At 48.4% G+C, this 18,775-nt stretch overlaps 1 protein-coding gene across 2 annotated transcripts in view; it reads left to right on the top strand.

Moving 5' to 3' along the window:
* The window catches only part of ret (ret proto-oncogene receptor tyrosine kinase), a 111,305-nt gene that overhangs the window by 47,868 nt on the left and 44,662 nt on the right, over positions 1-18,775 (top strand). For both annotated transcript variants that reach the window (XM_038783103.1, XM_038783104.1), the window contains exons 2-3: positions 13,023-13,262; positions 15,151-15,432. In XM_038783103.1, the coding sequence (XP_038639031.1) occupies positions 13,023-13,262; positions 15,151-15,432 (522 nt within the window). The remainder of the gene's footprint in view (positions 1-13,022; positions 13,263-15,150; positions 15,433-18,775) is intronic.

Below are 18,775 nucleotides of genomic sequence, written 5' to 3'. Positions count from 1 at the left end.
TAAATATTCCGTCATTGGGTAGTATTATTCTGGCAATAGACTTTATGGGCCTTTGTGTCTGAGACTTTGGATCATTTATTGATTGCAGTCAACAGAGAGAAATAGGCAAAAGAAAAGTTTCTTTAAAATATACCCTATGCACCTTAACTTCCATTATTTTTCATTAATTCCCCGATTCTGGGTAACGTCAACATGGTCAGCACCTGGTGCCCATCCGCAATTACCTTAAACTGAGGGGCCTGCTTGATCATTTCAGAGTCAACCACATTGCTGTGGGTCTGGAGTCACATGTAGGCCAGACCGAGGAAGGATGGCAGATTTCCTTCCCTAAAGGACATTAGTGAAATGAAATGAATGAAAATTGCTTATTGTCACGAGTAGGCTTCAATGAAGTTACTGTGAAAAGCCCCTAGTCGCCACATTCCAGCGCCTGTCCGGGGAGGCTGGTACGGGAATCGAACCGTGCTGCTGGCCTGCTTGGTCTGCTTTATAAGCCTGCGATTTAGCCTTGTGAGCTAAACCAGCCCCTTCACCATCACTGAGGCAAGCTTTCCATTCCAGGCTTTTAACAAATTAATTAATTGAATCGCAATCCCACCATCTGCCGTGGTGGGATTTGAACCCATGTCCCCGGGTTACCGATACAGCGACATTACCACCTACACCAACATTACCACCTACACCATGGCTTCTCTGAACCGCTGCAGCCATAGAATCATAGAATTTACAGTGCAGAAGGAGGCCATTTGGCCCATCGAGTCTGCACCGGCTCTTGGAAAGAGCAGCCCACTTAAGCCCACACCTCCGCCCTATCCCCGTAAACCAGTAACCGCACCTTAGCTAAGGGCAATTTATCATGGCCAATCCACCTAACCTGCGCATCTTTGGGCTGTGGGAGGAAACCGGAGCACCCGGAGGAAACCCACGCAGACATGGGGAGAACGTGCAGACTCCGCACAGACAGTCACCCAAGCCGGGAATCGAACCTGGGACCCTGGAGCTGTGAAGCAACTGTGCTAACCACTATGCTGCCATTCTTCCCCGAAGTCCATTACCCCAGTCCATGTGGGATGGTGCACCCACAGTGCTGTTGACGGAGAAAATTCCAGGATTTTTGGCCCAGCGGTAGTGAGATTTTCCAAGTCGAGATGATGAGTGACTTGAAGCATAAAACGGTTGAAAACTCCATCCTGTTCCGCTTTCCCTTTTCTTAAACGCCCTTCATTGTAGAAGCTTTGTACATAATGTTTGCTCATAATGTTCAGGTGCGGTATGGTGAACTTAATTTGAAATTAAAGGAATTGGAACTTGATCTGCTCGAATTAAAGAACATAGAGATGGAGTTGGAGACTTAGTTTAACAAAGTGACCTCTCGATCACCAGCTCTGTCTTCTTGGATTTCAAAGTGAGGTCTGCTCTCCAATCTACAGTTTCAATCGGCTTTCAATTTGCGATCGATATGAATTACTCCCAGCGGAGGCACAGCTCCAGATGCTGTGACCTTGCCTGGGTGTAGCACCCTCTAGTGTTCATAACATCTGAAAGATTCATCCCAACATTCAGCTTCCTAGAGGTCTTGAGCTGTTGTTGAGTGTTTCGGGGCATTTTATTCACTCCCCCCCCCCCCCCCCCCCACCCCACCCCCACCTCCCCCCCCCTCCCCTCCCCCCACGCTCGATGGCTAAACTACAGTTCCCGGTAACTGGCTAATCACCCTTTCCTACACCCCGTCATTGTGGAGATTAGCCCTAAGATCTGATAATATTCTCACTAATCATTATCTGCTGACTGGGTTTAAACATCGTGCGACACACGTTTAATAAAGTCACAGGAAGTCCACAGTGAGTAAAATAAGAAACAAAGTTCTATTTACACAAACCATGAGATTCCTGCAGGGTTTCCCTCTCTGGGTCGTCGCCTTAATGGCCGACGCTTTGTACAATGTATAATTGAGACACCCTGCCCATGGTGAGGAACTCGTACTCCGCAAGGAGCACAGGGAAGACAGGAATACCCTGTCCGTAAGTTCCGTGTGGAATATCACAACACGACTAAATTAGATTTGAAAGGCCGGCCATCAGCACACAAAATGGGCTGTTGACAAGCGAAGTACGCCAATATTTAGCACTCTTGCTTCTGAATCAGAATGTTGCAGCTTCAAGTTCCCATTCCAGGACCTGAGCACACCAAGCCATTCATTCATTTCTCCTACTGAGCTGTGATTGACAGCTTCTACAAAACAGCTGTGAGCCTTGATTCATTCATCTTCCTTCATGGATGAGTAACTCTAAGTGCTGTAACCGCAATGTTTACAAACATCAACCACATCAAAGAGTGTTAAGTGCTGTCAGTTTCCATTTTTCTATTTCGGGGTCTCTTTTGGGGGGGGTTCCTTTAATTGGAAGGTTCCTGCGGTTCTCCCGTTGTAGGGGCTCTCCGAGGTGAGGGGGGGGGGGGGTTGGGTGTGGTGGGGGGAGGGGCTCTGTTAAGGGAGGAGTGGGTAGGCGCACGGGCATGAACCCCGATCCCACGTCAGCAGGGGGCCGGAGCATCAGATCAGCTCTTGGACGGCTGATTCTCCGCCGCATCGGGGACCTGACTGTCAGTGGGCGGCAGAGAATCCAGCCCAGCGTAAATGTGCTTTTCAGCGAAAGGAAAACCCTACAGCAGTGAAGAGTCATGATTTGAATTAACAATTGAGTCCAAGAGCAAGAGTTTCAAGATTCAAACTTGCAGTCATGGGAAAAACTATCAGATTCTACCATGACATCATGGGCGCGGTTCAACCAAAACAACTCTCATTTTGGGCAAATTTGACGGGGTGTTTCCCATCGGCATTTTGGTAGAGATCCACACCGCTGGTCAACCACACTCTCCCCAGTCGAGCCCACGCTTAGTGCTGGATTCTCCCTCCCCGTCCGCCGCAAGAATGCCATGGGCGAGCCACGTACAATGGAGAATTCCATTGACCTCGGGTGGGATTTTCCAGTTGCCGGGCAAACGTGGCTGGAGAATCCCGCCCTCAGAAATGTTTTCACCACTGGGTGAGCTGAACTCACCAGGGAGATCCTCGGAGATCGGGCCGCCATTTTGAAATGGTGCCCCGATCTCTAAGTGAACTTGATGGTATTCCGCACCCACCATCCACGGCCAATGTCACTCCCGCACACATGAGCATTACCCCACACCTCCTCCAAGTGAGAACACCCCGCTATAGGGTTGCTAAGGGCTGGTATTTGGAAATCATATACAACCTCCAGTGTGTTGTAAGAGGCTTCAGTTTATTTTGCTCTTTATGTAGATCCAAACTTACTGAGCCTCAACCTAGTTACATACTTTTGTCATCCTCAATTTTAAAAAGTATTTACGCGTTTTGACTAAAGATTCTGAGGTCAGGCCACAGGATCAACATGAGAGGTGATGTCCATGAACGAGGGCAACTATTAATTTCACTGCCTGCTTTATATCTTTGGGCCCTCCTCCGAATCTTCAGCAATGAAAAGCTGGGCGCCCTCAAAGGCTGCAAACCAGCAACCTCTCCCCCATCCAAACTCCCAACTACAGAAACCTGGGGTCCTTCCTCGCCCCCAGGCCTCACTCGTCCACTGTCCCAACTGAGCCCCAGTCAGGAACCTAATCCAGACAAGTGGAGCTGGAGTCTTTGCAACACAACTTTGCTCTCTCGCCGTAAGTCACAATGACATTGGGGAAGGTGAACATACTGCAAGAGAATGGTGTTGGAAAGGTGGAGGCCACCGTGGAGTTTGGTGACAGCAGGAAACAGAAGGGCATACGAGGGGAATAGACAGAGTGGATAGTCAGAGGCTTTTCCCCAGGGTAGAGGGGTCAATTACTAGGGGGCATTGGTTTAAGGTGCGAGGGGCAAGGTTTAAAGGAGATGCACGAGGCAAGTCTTTTACACAGAGGGTAGTGGGTTCCTGGAACTCGCTGCCGGAGGAGGTGGTGGAAACAGGGACGATAGTGGCATTTAAGGGGCATCTTGAGAAATACATGAATAGGAAATTAAATGAATGAAAATCACTTATCGTCACAAGTAGGCTTCAAATTAGGGTAGCATTGTGGATAGCACAATTGCTTCACAGCTCCAGGGTCCCAGGTTCGATTCCGGCTTGGGTCACTGTCTGTGCGGAGTCTGCACATCCTCCCCGTGTGTGCGTTGGTTTCCTCCGGGTGCTCCGGTTTCCTCCCACAGTCCAAAGATGTGCAGGTTAGGTGGATTGGCCAAGATAAATTGCCCTTAGTGTCTAAAATTGCCCTTAGTGTTGGGTGGAGTTACTGGGTTATGGGGATAGGGTGGAGGTGTTGACCTAGGGTAGGGTGCTCTTTCCAAGAGCCGGTGCAGACTCGATGGGCCGAATGGCCTCCTTCTGCACTGTAAATTCTATGATCTATGATCTATGTGCAGGTTAGGTGGGGTTACGGGGATAGGCTGGAAGAGTGGGCCTAGCTAGGGTCGAAGCAGACTTGCTGGGCTGAATGGACTCCTTCTGCACTGTAGGGATCCGATGGATTATTATTATAGTCATCACGTTAAAGGTACTATTTCAACCCAAGTTGTTGGGAGGATTTCTGTTTGGTTGGTTGTAGTGTCCCATTAGTCGGACTGTTCTGTTTGGATATCGCTTCCTTATCTCCGCACACAGACACAGCAATGTCCAGGAACGATTATAGCCTCATTCACACTATATAATTCCGGCCGGACAATCTCACTGGAAAGGTAGGGTGCTCTTTCCAGGAGCCGGTGCAGACTCGATGGGCCAAATGGCCTCCTTCTGCACTGTAAATTCTATGTAAAAAATGAAGTTACTGTGAAAAGCCCCTAGTCACCACATTCTGGCACCTGTTCGGGGAGGCTGGTATGGGAATTGAACCGTGCTGCTGGCCTCCTTGGTCTGTGTTAAACCCCAGCTATTTAGCCCAGTGTGCTAAACCAGCCCCAGAATAAGATGGGAATAGAGATATGGGCCCAGGAAGCGTAGAAGATTTTAGTTTAGACGGGCAGCATGGTCGGCTTGGAGGGCTGAAGGGCCTGTTCCTGTGCTGTACTTTTCTTTGTTCTTTGTAAGGGCTTGTTAGTGTCTCTTAAAGTCAAATATTGCTATTTTCTAATCACTGTTTTAAATGTTCAACCAGCGACCATTAAATGGAGTTGAAATTTTTGCATTTTAAAATGCTGGCGATATTTACGGGTGCAATACATGTGGTCGTCTGAATTGGGTCCATTGCGTTGATGATGATGCTGCATCTGTTGATTTATGATGACAGCATGGGGTAGGGAAATTGCCTGCCATTATCATGGGAGGGGGGAAGAAAAGCATGCGATAAATTTAGATCAGTCTGTAAGTCCTGGTGCACCATCACCATGGCAAACAGTTTAAGAAGGATCCAAAAAAGGGTAGTAGTGTTCTGAACTGGGGTGGTCCAGGTCTTGTGCCTGAAGGAACCACATTATGTACATGGATTTGAGCTTTGCTGGAGGCAGATATAAACTTTAGCTGAGGTTTTCCGACATTGCAACTGTGACCACACTTCAAAATCATGTCATTGGCTGGAACACGCTTTGGCAGTTCCTGAGCTGGTGGAAGATGGCACAGAAACACAAATTTCCAGCTGAATTCACCGCCGGTGGGATCCTGTGGCAATGGTGATTAAAACAGACCCTTTTCCTGACGTCTTGGCCCACCGATCCCGAACAAGGCATCTGGGAAGGAGCACAGAGCTTCCTGGGCTGCATTGTCAAGGGGTCAGTAACTGTACGCCCCCTGCACACTGTGACAACGTGACAATGTCCATCTTCCAACCCAATGCTTGATACGGTCACTGTATAAATTGAACGTACACCATGGAAATCATTTGCCTGCGAACAGCAAACACAAATGTCCTTAACTGGCCTTGATCTCAGTTGATATATCGAGTGTTTTGCTGGACAGGTACATATGATATCACTGCTCTTGGCTGGGATGGTTTCTCATGCAGAAACAACGACCTGTCAGATACACTAGAAGGATGCATCTTACCAGAAGTGAACCTGTTGTTACTAATGTAATTATATCCACACACTGAAGAAAAACTAGAGCATTGGTTAACTGGGTCTGCTAATGTCGTGACAAAGGCTGTATTGACTTACTTCTATTAATAATCCTCTCCCGATGATCTGGATGGGTTTTCATCAATTAAAAGCGTATCGCCTTCCGCAGAACATCATTGGCCACGGGGAAATTTCAACTTGTTCGATTAATAGAGGGTCACCCCTTATCTGCGTCTACAACAGGCTTCAGATAGTGAAAGTGAAGGCACTTGTTGAATATGTCCTTTTTTTTGTTGTCTTCAGCCCTTGTCTGTGAAGCCTGACCTATCTCCCTGACATTGAAAAGATGCTGCAAGGTCATTTTGCTGCAGGACTGGGAGATGGAAATGAGAAGTGGTACAAAAGAAAGACTTGCATTCATATAGCGCCTTTCATGACTTCAGGGTAATTTTGAAGTGTGGTCACTCTTCCAATGTAGGAAATGCTACAGGACCCAATAACAGCCACGTGATCATGACCAGATGACTATTGTTTCATTCATGGGTGTCACTGGCTGGGCCAGCATTTGTTGCCCATCCCTAATTGCCCTTGAACTGATTAGTTCATTTCAGAGGGGCAGTTAAGCGTCAGCCACATCGCTGTGGGTCCTGACTCACATGTAGACCAGACCGGGTGAGGGCGTCAGATTTCCTTCATTCAAAGGGCCATGCGTGAGCCAGATGGATTTTAGATCAATCAACAATAGTTTCTCGGTCCCCATTTCTGAGGCGAAACTTCAGTTCTGGATTTTATGAATTGAATTTCAATTCCACCAGCTGCCATGGTGGGAATTGAACCCATTTCTTTTGGGAAAATGTTTTATTGAAGGCTTTTCACGTATAGAAATATCAGGCAGCCGAACAGTCCACAGTATCGAAGACCACAGGCCCACAATATCCCTGATACCTCGCCCCCAACTCTCACCACCCGCTTGCTTTTCCCCACTTATCTCCCTCCTCCAGCAACGAGAACAAACCTCTAAACTCCCCCCTCCCCCCACTATCAATTGGATGAGGCTTAACCTCGCACACGACGAGGATGCGTTCGCTCTCCTCATGACTTCCTTTCACGTCCCAGCCCTCACACCCCCCCAAACTCCTCCTCCTTTGATCTCCTTGCACTTGACCGCCTCCACCAGACCTCCGTCCCTCTTCATCAACTCTCTATATCTGTTCGCCACTCTCCCCGCCACAATATAATCCTCGGACAACCGCTCATCTTGCAGCACCGGAGGCGGCAGCCCCCGGAAGGACAGCACCTCCTCTCTCCTCACACAGTCCCCCCTCTGCCGGTATCTGAAGCCATTCCCCTCAGGTAACTCATACATTGGGATTTGAACCCATGTCCCCAGGGGATTAGCCTGGGCCTCTGGATTACTCGTGCAGTGACATTAACACCAGGCGACTGTCTTCCCCGTTTATATCATTGTTTTATTTATTGGCGTTGGATAAAATGTTGCCCAGGACATGGAGGAGTCCTTGCCCCAAGAGGATGTGTGAGATGAGTGAAAATCCACGGCCAAAATCTGTGTTTGAAACTGAGTCATAAATGAGCTTCATTCTGAGGGGTGGGTACCAGTTGGGGTTAAGAGACGGCTTTTCGATTTACCTTCGAGCCGGTGGGGGGAACAGAAATTGTAATTGGCAGGGGTTCGGTCTTGAGTCATTTGGAGCCCGTTCTCAAATCCCTGCTCGATTGTACCCATCTGTCGGGCTGTACTGTTTTTCTATATGTTTCTATTAGGAGGGCACTCACCGTATACAGCCCCATCTGCCTTGCTGTCTCTACAGATTTGTATCATTGTACATGTATGTGTCTCGATGTATCAGCCGGGCTATCTGTGTGTAGTGAGTGTATATTGCACATCCTGATATTTCCACTGGAGGTTGTGTCTTAAGCTGCCTGGACAACAAACTCCGGAATTCCATCCCTAAACCTTTCTGCTTCCCGACCTTTTTCTCCTTATTTCAGATACTCCTTAAAACCGGCCTCATGGACTAAGTTTTTGATCACCGCCCTTAACATCACCTCACATAAACTGCTATTAAATGTGCCCTGATAACGCTCCAGTGAGGCGTACTATGCCGTTTTACTACTTTAAGGTTAAAATGATGTTAAAGGCACTATATAAATGCAAGTTGTTGGCATGTCTGTGTGTGCCCGTGTCTGCGTATCGACCCTTTCTCCACGTTGGTGATGGGTGTACATACTGAGGCGACTGCGATATCTGCCTCGCCATCAGTCAGTCTAAAGCTCAGTCTGCTGCACAGAGCTACAACTTGAACACGGCACTCAATACTTGGATTGGATTGGATTTGTTTATTGTCACGTGTACCGAGGTACAGTGAAAATAATTTTTCTGCAAGCAGCTCAACAGGTCATTCAGTATATGGGAAGAAAAGGGAATTAAACAAAATTCAAGAAAATACATAATAGGGCAACACAAGATATACAATGTAACTACATAAGCATTGGCATCGGATGAAGCATACAGGGTGTAGTGTTAATGAGGTCAGTCAATAAGAGGGTCATTTACGAGTCTGGTAACAGCGGGGAAGAAGCTGTTTTTGAGTCTGTTCGTGCGTGTTCTCAGACTTCTGTATCTCCTGCCCGGTGGAAGAAGTTGGAAAAGTGAGTAAGCCGGGTGGGAGGGATCCTTGATTATGCTGCCCGCTTTCCCCAGGCAGCGGGAGGTGTAGATGGAGTCAATGGATGGGAGGCAGGTTTGTGTGATGGACTGGGCGGTATTCATGGCTCTCTGAAGTTCCTTGCGGTCCTGGGCCGAGCAGTTGCCATACCAGGCTGTGATGCAGCCCGATAGGATGCTTTCTATAGTGCATCTGTAAAAGTTGGTAAGGGTTAATGTGGACATGCCGAATTTCCTTAGTTTCCTGAGGAAGTATAGGCGCTGTTGTGCTTTCTTGGTGATAGCGTCGACATGAGTGAACCAGGACAGATTTTTGGTGTGTGTACCCCCTAGGAATTTGAAACTGCTAACCATCTCCACCTCGGCCCCGTTGATGCTGACAGGGGTGTGTACAGTACTTTGCTTCCTGAAGTCGATGACCAGCTCTTTAGTTTTGCTGGCATTGAGGGAGAGATTGTTGTCGTTACACCACTCCACTAGGTTCTCTATCTCCCTCCTGTATTCTGATTCGTCGTTATTCGAGATCCGGCCCACTATGGTCGCATCGTCAGCGAACATGTAGATGGAGTTGGAACCAAGTTTTGCCACGCAGTCGTGTTGTGTACAGGGAGTAGAGTAGGGGCTAAGTACGCAGCCTTCTTATACTTATTATATTTGCTGAATTTACCAGTGGTTATTTCTGTTGCTGTCCATTAATAAAAATGGATTGCGGAGTGGCAGTGCTAATTTCTTTGCATAGCTGGCCGTGTCTTTCAGAAGGGGGATTCCTGGAAATGTGAGAATTTTGGGTATGTGTGCAATGCTTCCATGGGGTCTCTGTTGACAAATAGAGACTGCGGGTTATTTAAAAAAATAATATTTTATTCAAGGCATTTTCATTTAAACATACAAAAGCAGAACAAAAAAACATACAGCATTATAAATGACCAACACCCACTTCCACCGCTCCCCTAATATTGCCCCTTCCCATCCTGCCTTCCCCATTTTGTCCCTCTTACCCCCCCTCCCCCTACTTGCTGACCCCTCAGTTCTCCTTTAAAGAAGTCAATAAACGGCTTCCACCTCCGAGTGTGGGTTATTAATGTAACTTCAATAATACATTAGAGAAGAGATGATTAGGAGAATATCTGATAGAGGTGTTCAAAGTCAGGAGCGATCAGGGCAGAGTAGATAGGGAGAAACTGTTCCTGTTGCTGGTAAGGTTGAGACCCAGAGAATATGAATTTAAGATAAGTGCTGGAAGATCGAACAGTGACATGAGGAGGAGCTTTGTACGCAGCGAAGGTTGGGGTTTGGAATGCACTGCCTGAGGGTGTGGTGGAGGCAGTTCCATTGAGACTTCCAAAAGAGAACTGCTGGACGTCCCAGTCTATCCACCAGGCCGTTAGTTTCCATTTCGGGAGTTAACCGGTCACAGGCCTTTTCAAAGAGTTTCCCTCTTAATTTGTTTGAACATGCCATTTGTCTTCATTTGAAAACATTTCACAGTAACTTCAAACGTGTGACAATAAAAGATTATTATTATATTACTGTTGAATTTCTTCACTGGTTGACACAATATCTGATTCGAAAGAGCACGCCATCACCTCAAAGACGTCTTTGAGCAGTTCAATGAAATTTTGTCACTGTGGCTTTGAGGCAGATTCCCGTAGATCCTCCAGGATTGGCCTGGAATCTCCAGAGATTGAAGATCAATCTCCAGGACACTCCAGTGTGCAACCCTGGAGAACATTCTTTGAATATTTCTCTTTCCCAGATATAGATGAAAATGGGACGGGGGTGCGGATGGGCTGGGTGGAGGGGGGGGGGGGGGGGGGGTGGCTGTTTGACTGACAGTCAGGCATCATCCAATTGGGTAATGAGTCTTGTCGCTTTCCTATTCCTAAGGCCGTGCGTCACAGGGGTGGACGTGTTGGCCATCTAATGGCTGGAGTGTGGGTGCAGGTCATGTGATGAAATCTCCAGGGATACACTTCACCACAGTTGGCAATCCTACGGATATGGCTGAGATTAGTTTTCTGATGGGGTTGCTTGAGGAAGTGCAGCTGTGCAGGACGCAGAGAGAGATCTTCCCCCGGACTCTCTTGAATACTGCAAGTGATCTTTATCGTGATCCCTTTGCAAGAATTGACAAAGTCATGAATTTAATATGAACACAAGCTCACAGCTGTGTCTAGCCAAAACAAAGCATTGCCCAATGTGGCAGGAATGCTGGTTTGTTGGGGAGGAGGGAAGATGCAAGGTGACTGACGGACTCTTTACATGCGCCATTTTTATCTGCATGGATGCCTGCCTTTGAAATAAACAAGATCTTTAAACATTATTGGAATTGAGTCATGCTTGAAGAGGATGCTGTCATGCATTTGCAGATAAAAACCCATTATGCAGCAGCAATAAGAGATTAGTATTGCCCTGCCTGACTTTTAAGGTGTTTTTCTGAGATTTTGCCCTCCTCCCTTATCCCTTTGATAGTTGCCGTGAGTCGGGGCACGTTGCCCTGATCATCTTCCGTACCATAGCAGAGACTCCAGCAGAGCACCAAAGGGGAAATGAGAAGGCTGAATGGTGCGTGCTTGGACTGGCCACTGCTGTGGGATTGACTCGTGTGGTTCATTGCGAATAGATTTTACTGAAGAGTGGACGCCCCGCCCAGTTTGTCTCTGGCATGATGGAATATCCCAGTTGGCCCCTGACAATTGCCAATGAACTACCCTTTGTGTTGCAGACCCTGCCTCAGGCCAAATGGCCAGGGGCGGAATGGCGTGCGCGAATTGGGCGGTGGCACAAGTTTTTGTCATCGGCAAACTCTGGGCTTGCTCTTATGGGGAACAAACGTCCTGCCCCAATCCTTTGGTGTTGGTCTTGAACCCAGTGTTCCGACTGAGAGGTCAGGGTGCTACTCATTGAGCAACAGCTGACAGCCCCCTTACCACGTGTCCAACTGTTTCTCAGACATGTGCTGACCATCCCATACGGTGATCGCTCTCAGTGCGAACGGCAACATCTGACATGAAGCTCGAAATGTATCTTTTGCCCATTCAGTCAGTTCCCTCATGTTCCAAAGTCACGGTTTAATACGAAGAAGCACTTTGAGTAATACTTGGTCGCTAAATGTCATCCTGTGAATATTTGTCTCTAAAACACACTTTGGGTGGCAATCAGATTGAAGGCAAGAACATCAGTTAAAACCTGTTTGTCGTTTTTGCTAAAGCGTTGATCAGGCACTGATATTCATTAAATAGGAGAATATCTGAAACCTGGGGCGGGATCCCCCGGGGGGTCGGAGAATCGCCCGGGGCCAGCGTCAATCCCGCCCTCGCCGTGTACGGAATTCTCCGCCACCCGAGAATCAGCGAGGGTGGGAATCGCGGCGTTAGGCGGGTCCCCGCGGCGATTCTCCAGCCTGCGATGGGCCGAAGTCCCGCCGCTGACAGGACTCTCCCGCCGGCGTGGTTTAAACCACCTACCTGACCGGCGGGATTGGCGGCGCGGGGGGGCTCCGGGGTCCTGGGGGGGGGGGCGCGATCTGACCCCGGGGGGTGTCCCCACAGTGGCCTGACCCGCGATCGGGTCCCACCGATCGGCGGGGGGGGGGGGCCTGTGCCTTGGGGGCACTCTTTCTCTTCCATCCCCGCCATGGCCTTCACCATGGCGGAGGCGGAAGAGACCCCCTCCCCTGCGCATGCGCCGGGATGACGTCAGCAGTCGCTGACGCTCCGCCGCATATGCGGACTTATGCCGGCCGGCGAAGTCCTTTCGGCCCCGGCTGGCATGGCGCCAAAGACCGTTCACGCCAGCCGGCGGAGTGGGAGCTACTCCGGCGCGGGCCTAGCCCCTAAATGTGCAGTGAATGCCGCACCTTTGGGGAGGCCCCACGCAGGAGTGGTTCACGTCACTCTGTCCCGCCGGGACCTCCCGCCCCGCCGGGTAGTGGAGAATCCCGCCCCTGGTTTCATATGGTCTATGGTGATTGGACGAGGAAGCCCAGGTTCAAAACGGCGGAAGGTAAATTTAGGAGAGATTTTGTAAAACTTAGAGAAATATGAAGATTCCTACAGCAGAGATTTCTACCATTTGCTAGCAATATAAAACTGATGTTTTGTTTCCCTGTCCCTCTATCTCACTTGTCTGTTCTATTTTTCTGTCTCTTCTGTTCTCTTTTCCATCCGACTCTTACCTTCTGTCTATCCTTCTCCTCCTATTTTTTCCCCCTCTCACTCTCTCTCTCTCTCTCTCTTCTGCCTCTCTTTTACTCTCCGTCTATCATGCATTTCTCCTCCTGTCCAGTTGTGCTCGGACTCTATTTCCCCAGGAAGACTTACCAGACGACGGTGTATGTTGGCCAGCCGGCAGACACCCCCCTCCTCCAGATCTACGCTCTGCCTGACGAGGGTGACCGCACGGCCTACTTTGGGTTCTGCAACAGTCTGTTGAATGGATTCCGGCAGCAGTGGTTCAGGATTGATGAGCGATCCGGGGTGTTTTACCTGAACAAGACTCTGGAGGAGAGTGACCTCAATCTGCTGGGTAAGCAAAGCCTTTATATCTGTGATGATATAGTTAATATTGATATTTCATGGATGATATCTTCACGTAACGTTAAATTAAACTAGTTATGATTTAACAAGAATGGGATAATGCAAGAGAATGATCTGAAACAAAAATAAACTCTACATTTAAAAAAAAATTAATTGTTCACGGGTTATGACCATAGCTAACAAGACTAAGCATTGAGGAGGGGCCAATGGGGTTGTGGTAATGTATTATTCTGGAGATCCAGGGACACGGGCTAATTTCTGAGGACACAGCGGAATTTAAATTCAATTAATTAATTAATTGAAAATCTAGCCTCATCAGCGACGACCATCGCATTGTTTGAAAATAAAACATCAGGTCCACTAATAGCCTTTAGGGACGGATAGGAGTTAGCACTGCTGCCTCACAGTGCCAGGGACCCGGGTTCAATTCCGACCTCGGGTGACTGTCTGTGTGGAGTGTGCAGTTTCTCCCCGTGTGTGCGTGGGTTTCCTCCGGGTGCTCCGGCTTCCTCCCACAGTCCAAAGATGTGCAGGTTAGGTGGATCGGCCATGATAAATTGCTCCTTAGTGTCCAAGGATGTGCAGGTTAGGTGGGGTTACGTGAATAGAGTAGAGGAGTGGGCCTAGATGGGGTGCTATTTCAGAGGGTCAGTACAGACTGGCTGGGCCGAATGGCCTCCTTCTGTGCTGTAGGAAGTCTATGGTTTGTGGTGGTATGATTAACATAGCTGCCTGCCATTGGTGCAGAACACTGCTTACCATTGGCCCTTGTCGGTCATGTGCCTCTTGACCGATTGGTTGAGACCAGTCATGTGACGGCTCCCTGATTGGTCGAGAGGCAGAGTTAATCCCGCCTCCAGGGCGGGGTATAAATACCCAGTACGCCCGGCGGTCGTCCATTTACTGTAGTCGACCGCAGGGCTAACATCTAGCTTATTAAAGCCATACTTTTGTACAGCAACTCGTCTCGCGTTCAATTGATGGTACATCATGGTTATATGCATATCTGCCATCCTCACCCGCTCTGGCCTTCATCTGACTGCAGGCCCACTGATTGCTCCTCTGAAATGGCGGAGGAAGGCTCAGTAGTGATGGGCAAATGCTGTCCTTGCCAGAATCGCCACACCCCATGAAAGAATAAAATAATTCTTGCTCATCCCTAATTGCCCCTGGGATGTGTGAGCAAGAATTCACCTGCATGTGGGGCATCCCATGAACAAAGAAAAAAGTGAGCCAATCTGTGAAAGCATTTCTATTCTGAATAACATGCCCCAAACACATAGCACATCGAAAATATACTGTATTGTCTTCGACCAGCAGAATGTGTTACAAAGATGCAACTGTTACACGTGTTTAAAATCTCTTGGTGGAATTCCCCAAGTGACTAATCGTTGTCATCGAATCCCTACAGTGCAGAGGGAGGCCAATTGGCCCATCGAGTCTGCCCTGACCCTTTGAAATATCACCCTACCTAGACGCACACCCCGCCCTATCTCCATAACCTCGTTAGACACTAAGGGGCAATTTTATCACGGGCAATCCACCTAACCTGCACATCTTTGGACTGTGGGAGGAAGCCAGAGCACCCGGAGGAAACCCATGCAGACACGGGGAGAACGTGCAGACTCCACACAGACAGTCTCCCCCCCCCCCCCCCACAGATTCTGAAACAAGACACTCCTAAACCTGACAAGATATGTTACATGACCCAAATGGAAACCAACTGCCAGAGTTAAGGTTAACTAGGATGTCCAAGCAAGTGTTGGCACTAACTCTGTGCTGCCCCTCCTCCTGGGCCAGTAAACTATTGCTTCTTAATAAACGGATTCAAAATCACTTTTGAGTCATGACCGCTTTCTCTTCCCCCTCTGTTGCAGGTAATATGGGCGGACCTGAATTATATAAGATCACACTGCACATCTTTGCTGTTCCCAAGTCACTTCAGAAGAAGGAGTGTAAAGCCCAGGTGATAGTTATTGTGGTGAACAAAAGCCCGCCCCCCTGTGCCAATATCACGGCAGAAGACCTCTGCTTTGGGGAAGTGGATTCCAAGGTTCAGATTATTGAGAACAAGCATCCGGGCACGTTCTTTCAAATGAACTCCTTGCCGAACCAGTACCAGTGTCAATTGGCAAACATCTCCTACCATCTCGCAACAGGTAAACACCACACGCAGTGAGATGTGATGACTTGTGTTCTTGGGGTGTAAGTGGGGCGCAGGGATTGGCCTGTTGAGAGGCTGTAGGGTGTTTCAGGGTGCCTATCAATCTCAGTCTGCTGAGTTTTCAGGAATTGGGAAACCTCTTCCGTAATGTCGCTACACTAACAACCAATTTAAAATAATCAGTTGAGCTTGTAAATTTGCTCATTTATGCTTACTCAAACTGACATCATTAATGGGCAGCACGGTGGCACAGTGGTTAGCACTGCTGCCTCATGGCGCCAAGGTCCCAGGTTTGATCCCGGCTCTGGGTCACTGTCCGAGTGGAGTTTGCACATTTTCCCCGTGTCTGCGTGGGTTTCACCCCCACAACCCAAAGATGTGCAGGGTAGGTGAATTGGCCACGCTAAATTGCCCCTTAATTGGGGCTGGTTTAGCACAGGGCTAAATAGCTGGCTTTTAAAGCAGACCAAGCAGGCCAGCAGCACTGTTCAATTCCCGTACCAGCCTCCCCAAACAGGCGCCGGAATGTGGCGACTAGAGGCTTTTCACAGTAACTTCATTTGAAGCCTACTTGTGACAATAAGTGATTTTCATTTCATTAATACGCGGGGACCCGATCTCTCCAAACAGAGGGAATATGTTCAAGTTTTGCAGCTTTCTTTGACTTACCCGGGAGATTTTAGGGAGCCTACTGTTCCCTCTTGCTTTCTCCATTGACCAATCAGAGTTGACTTGACAACCAACCAGCACCCTTTTCTCCTGTGGTATAAATTGTTGTGATTGCTTGAAATTTGGCATTCTTGTCTTTGTCCTGATCAATGCAAGAGGAAAAGCTACGGCAACATGTCTCTCTTTTCGTAAAGGTTCGAGAAACCTCTTTACCCAGGCAGGGGAGAATAAGACAAGGGGATGTAACCTGACAAGGCAACCATTGAGTGCGGAAAGGCTGGCTTGATTGATCGTTTGAAAACTTTGAGATCAATCGATAATTTTTTGCGAGACAAGGGGATAAAGGGAGTCAAGGTGGTGGATGGAGCTAAGGTAGAGTTGAGTCATGATCTCACTGAATGGTGGCGGAACATGGTTGACGGGCTGAATGACCTCTTTCTGTTCCTACGTTCCGGTAACTCTCAGATCAGCCAACAGCGTGAGGGGACGTACCCAGGCCTGGCACTGCCCCACTGATGTACCGAGGAAAAAGTAGGTTGGTTGCGGGTTGCTCCATGCGCTGGGCACAGCGACAGTGGGTGAGCCCTGAGCACGAGAGCCTATTTGCTGCAGGATAGCGAGGGACTTTACGAGTGGGCCTTCTATGACATTGCTCATTCCGAGTCTGAGGATATGTTGGATGTTCGGGAGGGTAAGGTATATGGGTAGCACAAGTCCTTTTCGGTGGGTTCACATTTGATGCCAGCTTGTATGTCCCCCGGCATTAGACAGCACAGTCAGACAACAGATAAGGAGTCAAGGAAGATGGCTGAAAACCTGGTCACTTAAAGAAGTAGGTCTTAAAAAGCCTCTTCAGGGAAGAAAGCGAGTTGGTGAGGTTTCAGGAGGGAATTCCAGAGCATGGGGCTGAGACACCCGAGGCACTGTCACCTATAATGGAAATTTTAGTTGTGGATGTGGCCAGAATTGAAGGAGCGCAGATATCGCGAAGGATTGTGGGGCTGGAGGAGTTCACAGAGATAGGGAGGGGGGGGGGGGGGGGGGGGGGAGAGGCCATGAGGTACTTGAAAACAAGCATGACATTTATCAAGGTGCTGCCTGCTTGGCTGGGAGTTCGTGTGGGTCAGGGAGCATCAGGATGATGGGTGAATGGGACTTGGTGCGCATTAATGCAGAGATTTGGGTGACATCTGCCCTTTAAAAGGGAGCCTATAATAAGGTTGCAGAGTGGTGTATTTCTTCAACAATGGCACCATCTAGTGGTAAGCAGGTTCATAGCGTCTGCCTCATTACAGAAGTAATCTTGATCATGTATATCTGTATGGTATCGTATCGCATCCTGGTGACGATCTAAACTGCCACAGACGGCAGCACAGTGGCACAGTGGTTAGCACAGCTGCCTCACGGCGCCGAGGTCCCAGTTCGATCTCGGTTCTGGGTCACTGTTTGTGTGGAGTTTGCACATTCTCCCCGTGTTTGCTTGGGTTTTGCCCCCACAACCCAAAGATGTGCAGGGTAGGTGGATTGGTCACACTAAATTGCCTCTTAATTGGAAAAAATGAATTGGGCATTATAAATTTATATTTTTAAAAATGCCATAGATTACTTTTGAAGTACAGACGCTGTTCTTATTTAGGCAAACATCACAATCATGTTACACACAGCAAGATCCCACGAACAGCCAGGCAAGATGCAGAATCCTTTTGTGCTGTACTATTCTGTGATTCCATAGTACTTTTATCGAGTGTTGACTCAGAAACTGTTTAACGTAAGTGCTGCTGCTGACTAAAATGTCGCCATCTCCTGGCCAATATCACAGCCCATCCAATTCACTCACTAATTTGAGAAAGCACATAATAATAATAGCTTATTGTCAGAAGTAGGCTTCAATGAAGTTACTGTGAAAAGCCCCTAGTCGCCACATTCCGGTGCCTGTTCGGGGAGGCAGGTACGGGAATTGAACCCACGCTGCTGGCATTGTTCTGCATTACAAGCCAGCTGATTCGCCCACTGTGCTAAACCAGCCCCGAATGGCATGATTGATTTCTCGGGAGGTGTTGTAGAAAGAGAAAGAAAGGCTTATATTTATATAGTGCCTTTCAGGATTTCTCAGAGTGCTTCACAGCACGTCAGGTACTTTCGAAGTGTAAGCCCTTCTTTCGTAATGTAAGAAACACGGCTGTCAAACTGTGCACTACAGGTTCCCACAGACTCCAAAGTGATAATGGCCGGATAATCTGTTTGTGTGGTGTTGGCTGAGGGATAAATATTGGTCTGGAAACTGTAGGAACGAACACAAAAAGGCCCTTCATCCATCAAACCTTGTTCTGCTATCCAGTTAGACTATGGTTGTCCCATATCTTAACTCCATCTGTCCACCATGGTTCTTGTAATAAGAACAAAGAACAAAGAAAATTACAGCACAGGAACAGGCCCTTTGGCCCTCCCAGCCTGCGCCGATCCAGATCCTTTATCTAAACCTGTCTCCTATTTTCCAAGGTCTACTTCCCTCTGTTACCGCCCGTTCATATACCCGTCTAGATGCCTCTTAAATGATGCTATCGTGCCACCTCTACCACCTCCGCTGGTAAAGCGTTCCAGGCACCCACCACCCTCTGCGTAAAAACCTTTCCACGCACATCTCCCTTAAACTTTCCCCCTCTCACTTT

The sequence above is a fragment of the Scyliorhinus canicula genome, chromosome 22, assembly GCF_902713615.1.
Source record: "Scyliorhinus canicula chromosome 22, sScyCan1.1, whole genome shotgun sequence".
NCBI lineage: Eukaryota > Metazoa > Chordata > Chondrichthyes > Carcharhiniformes > Scyliorhinidae > Scyliorhinus > Scyliorhinus canicula.
This window is presented reverse-complemented; position numbering and strand designations above follow the sequence as displayed.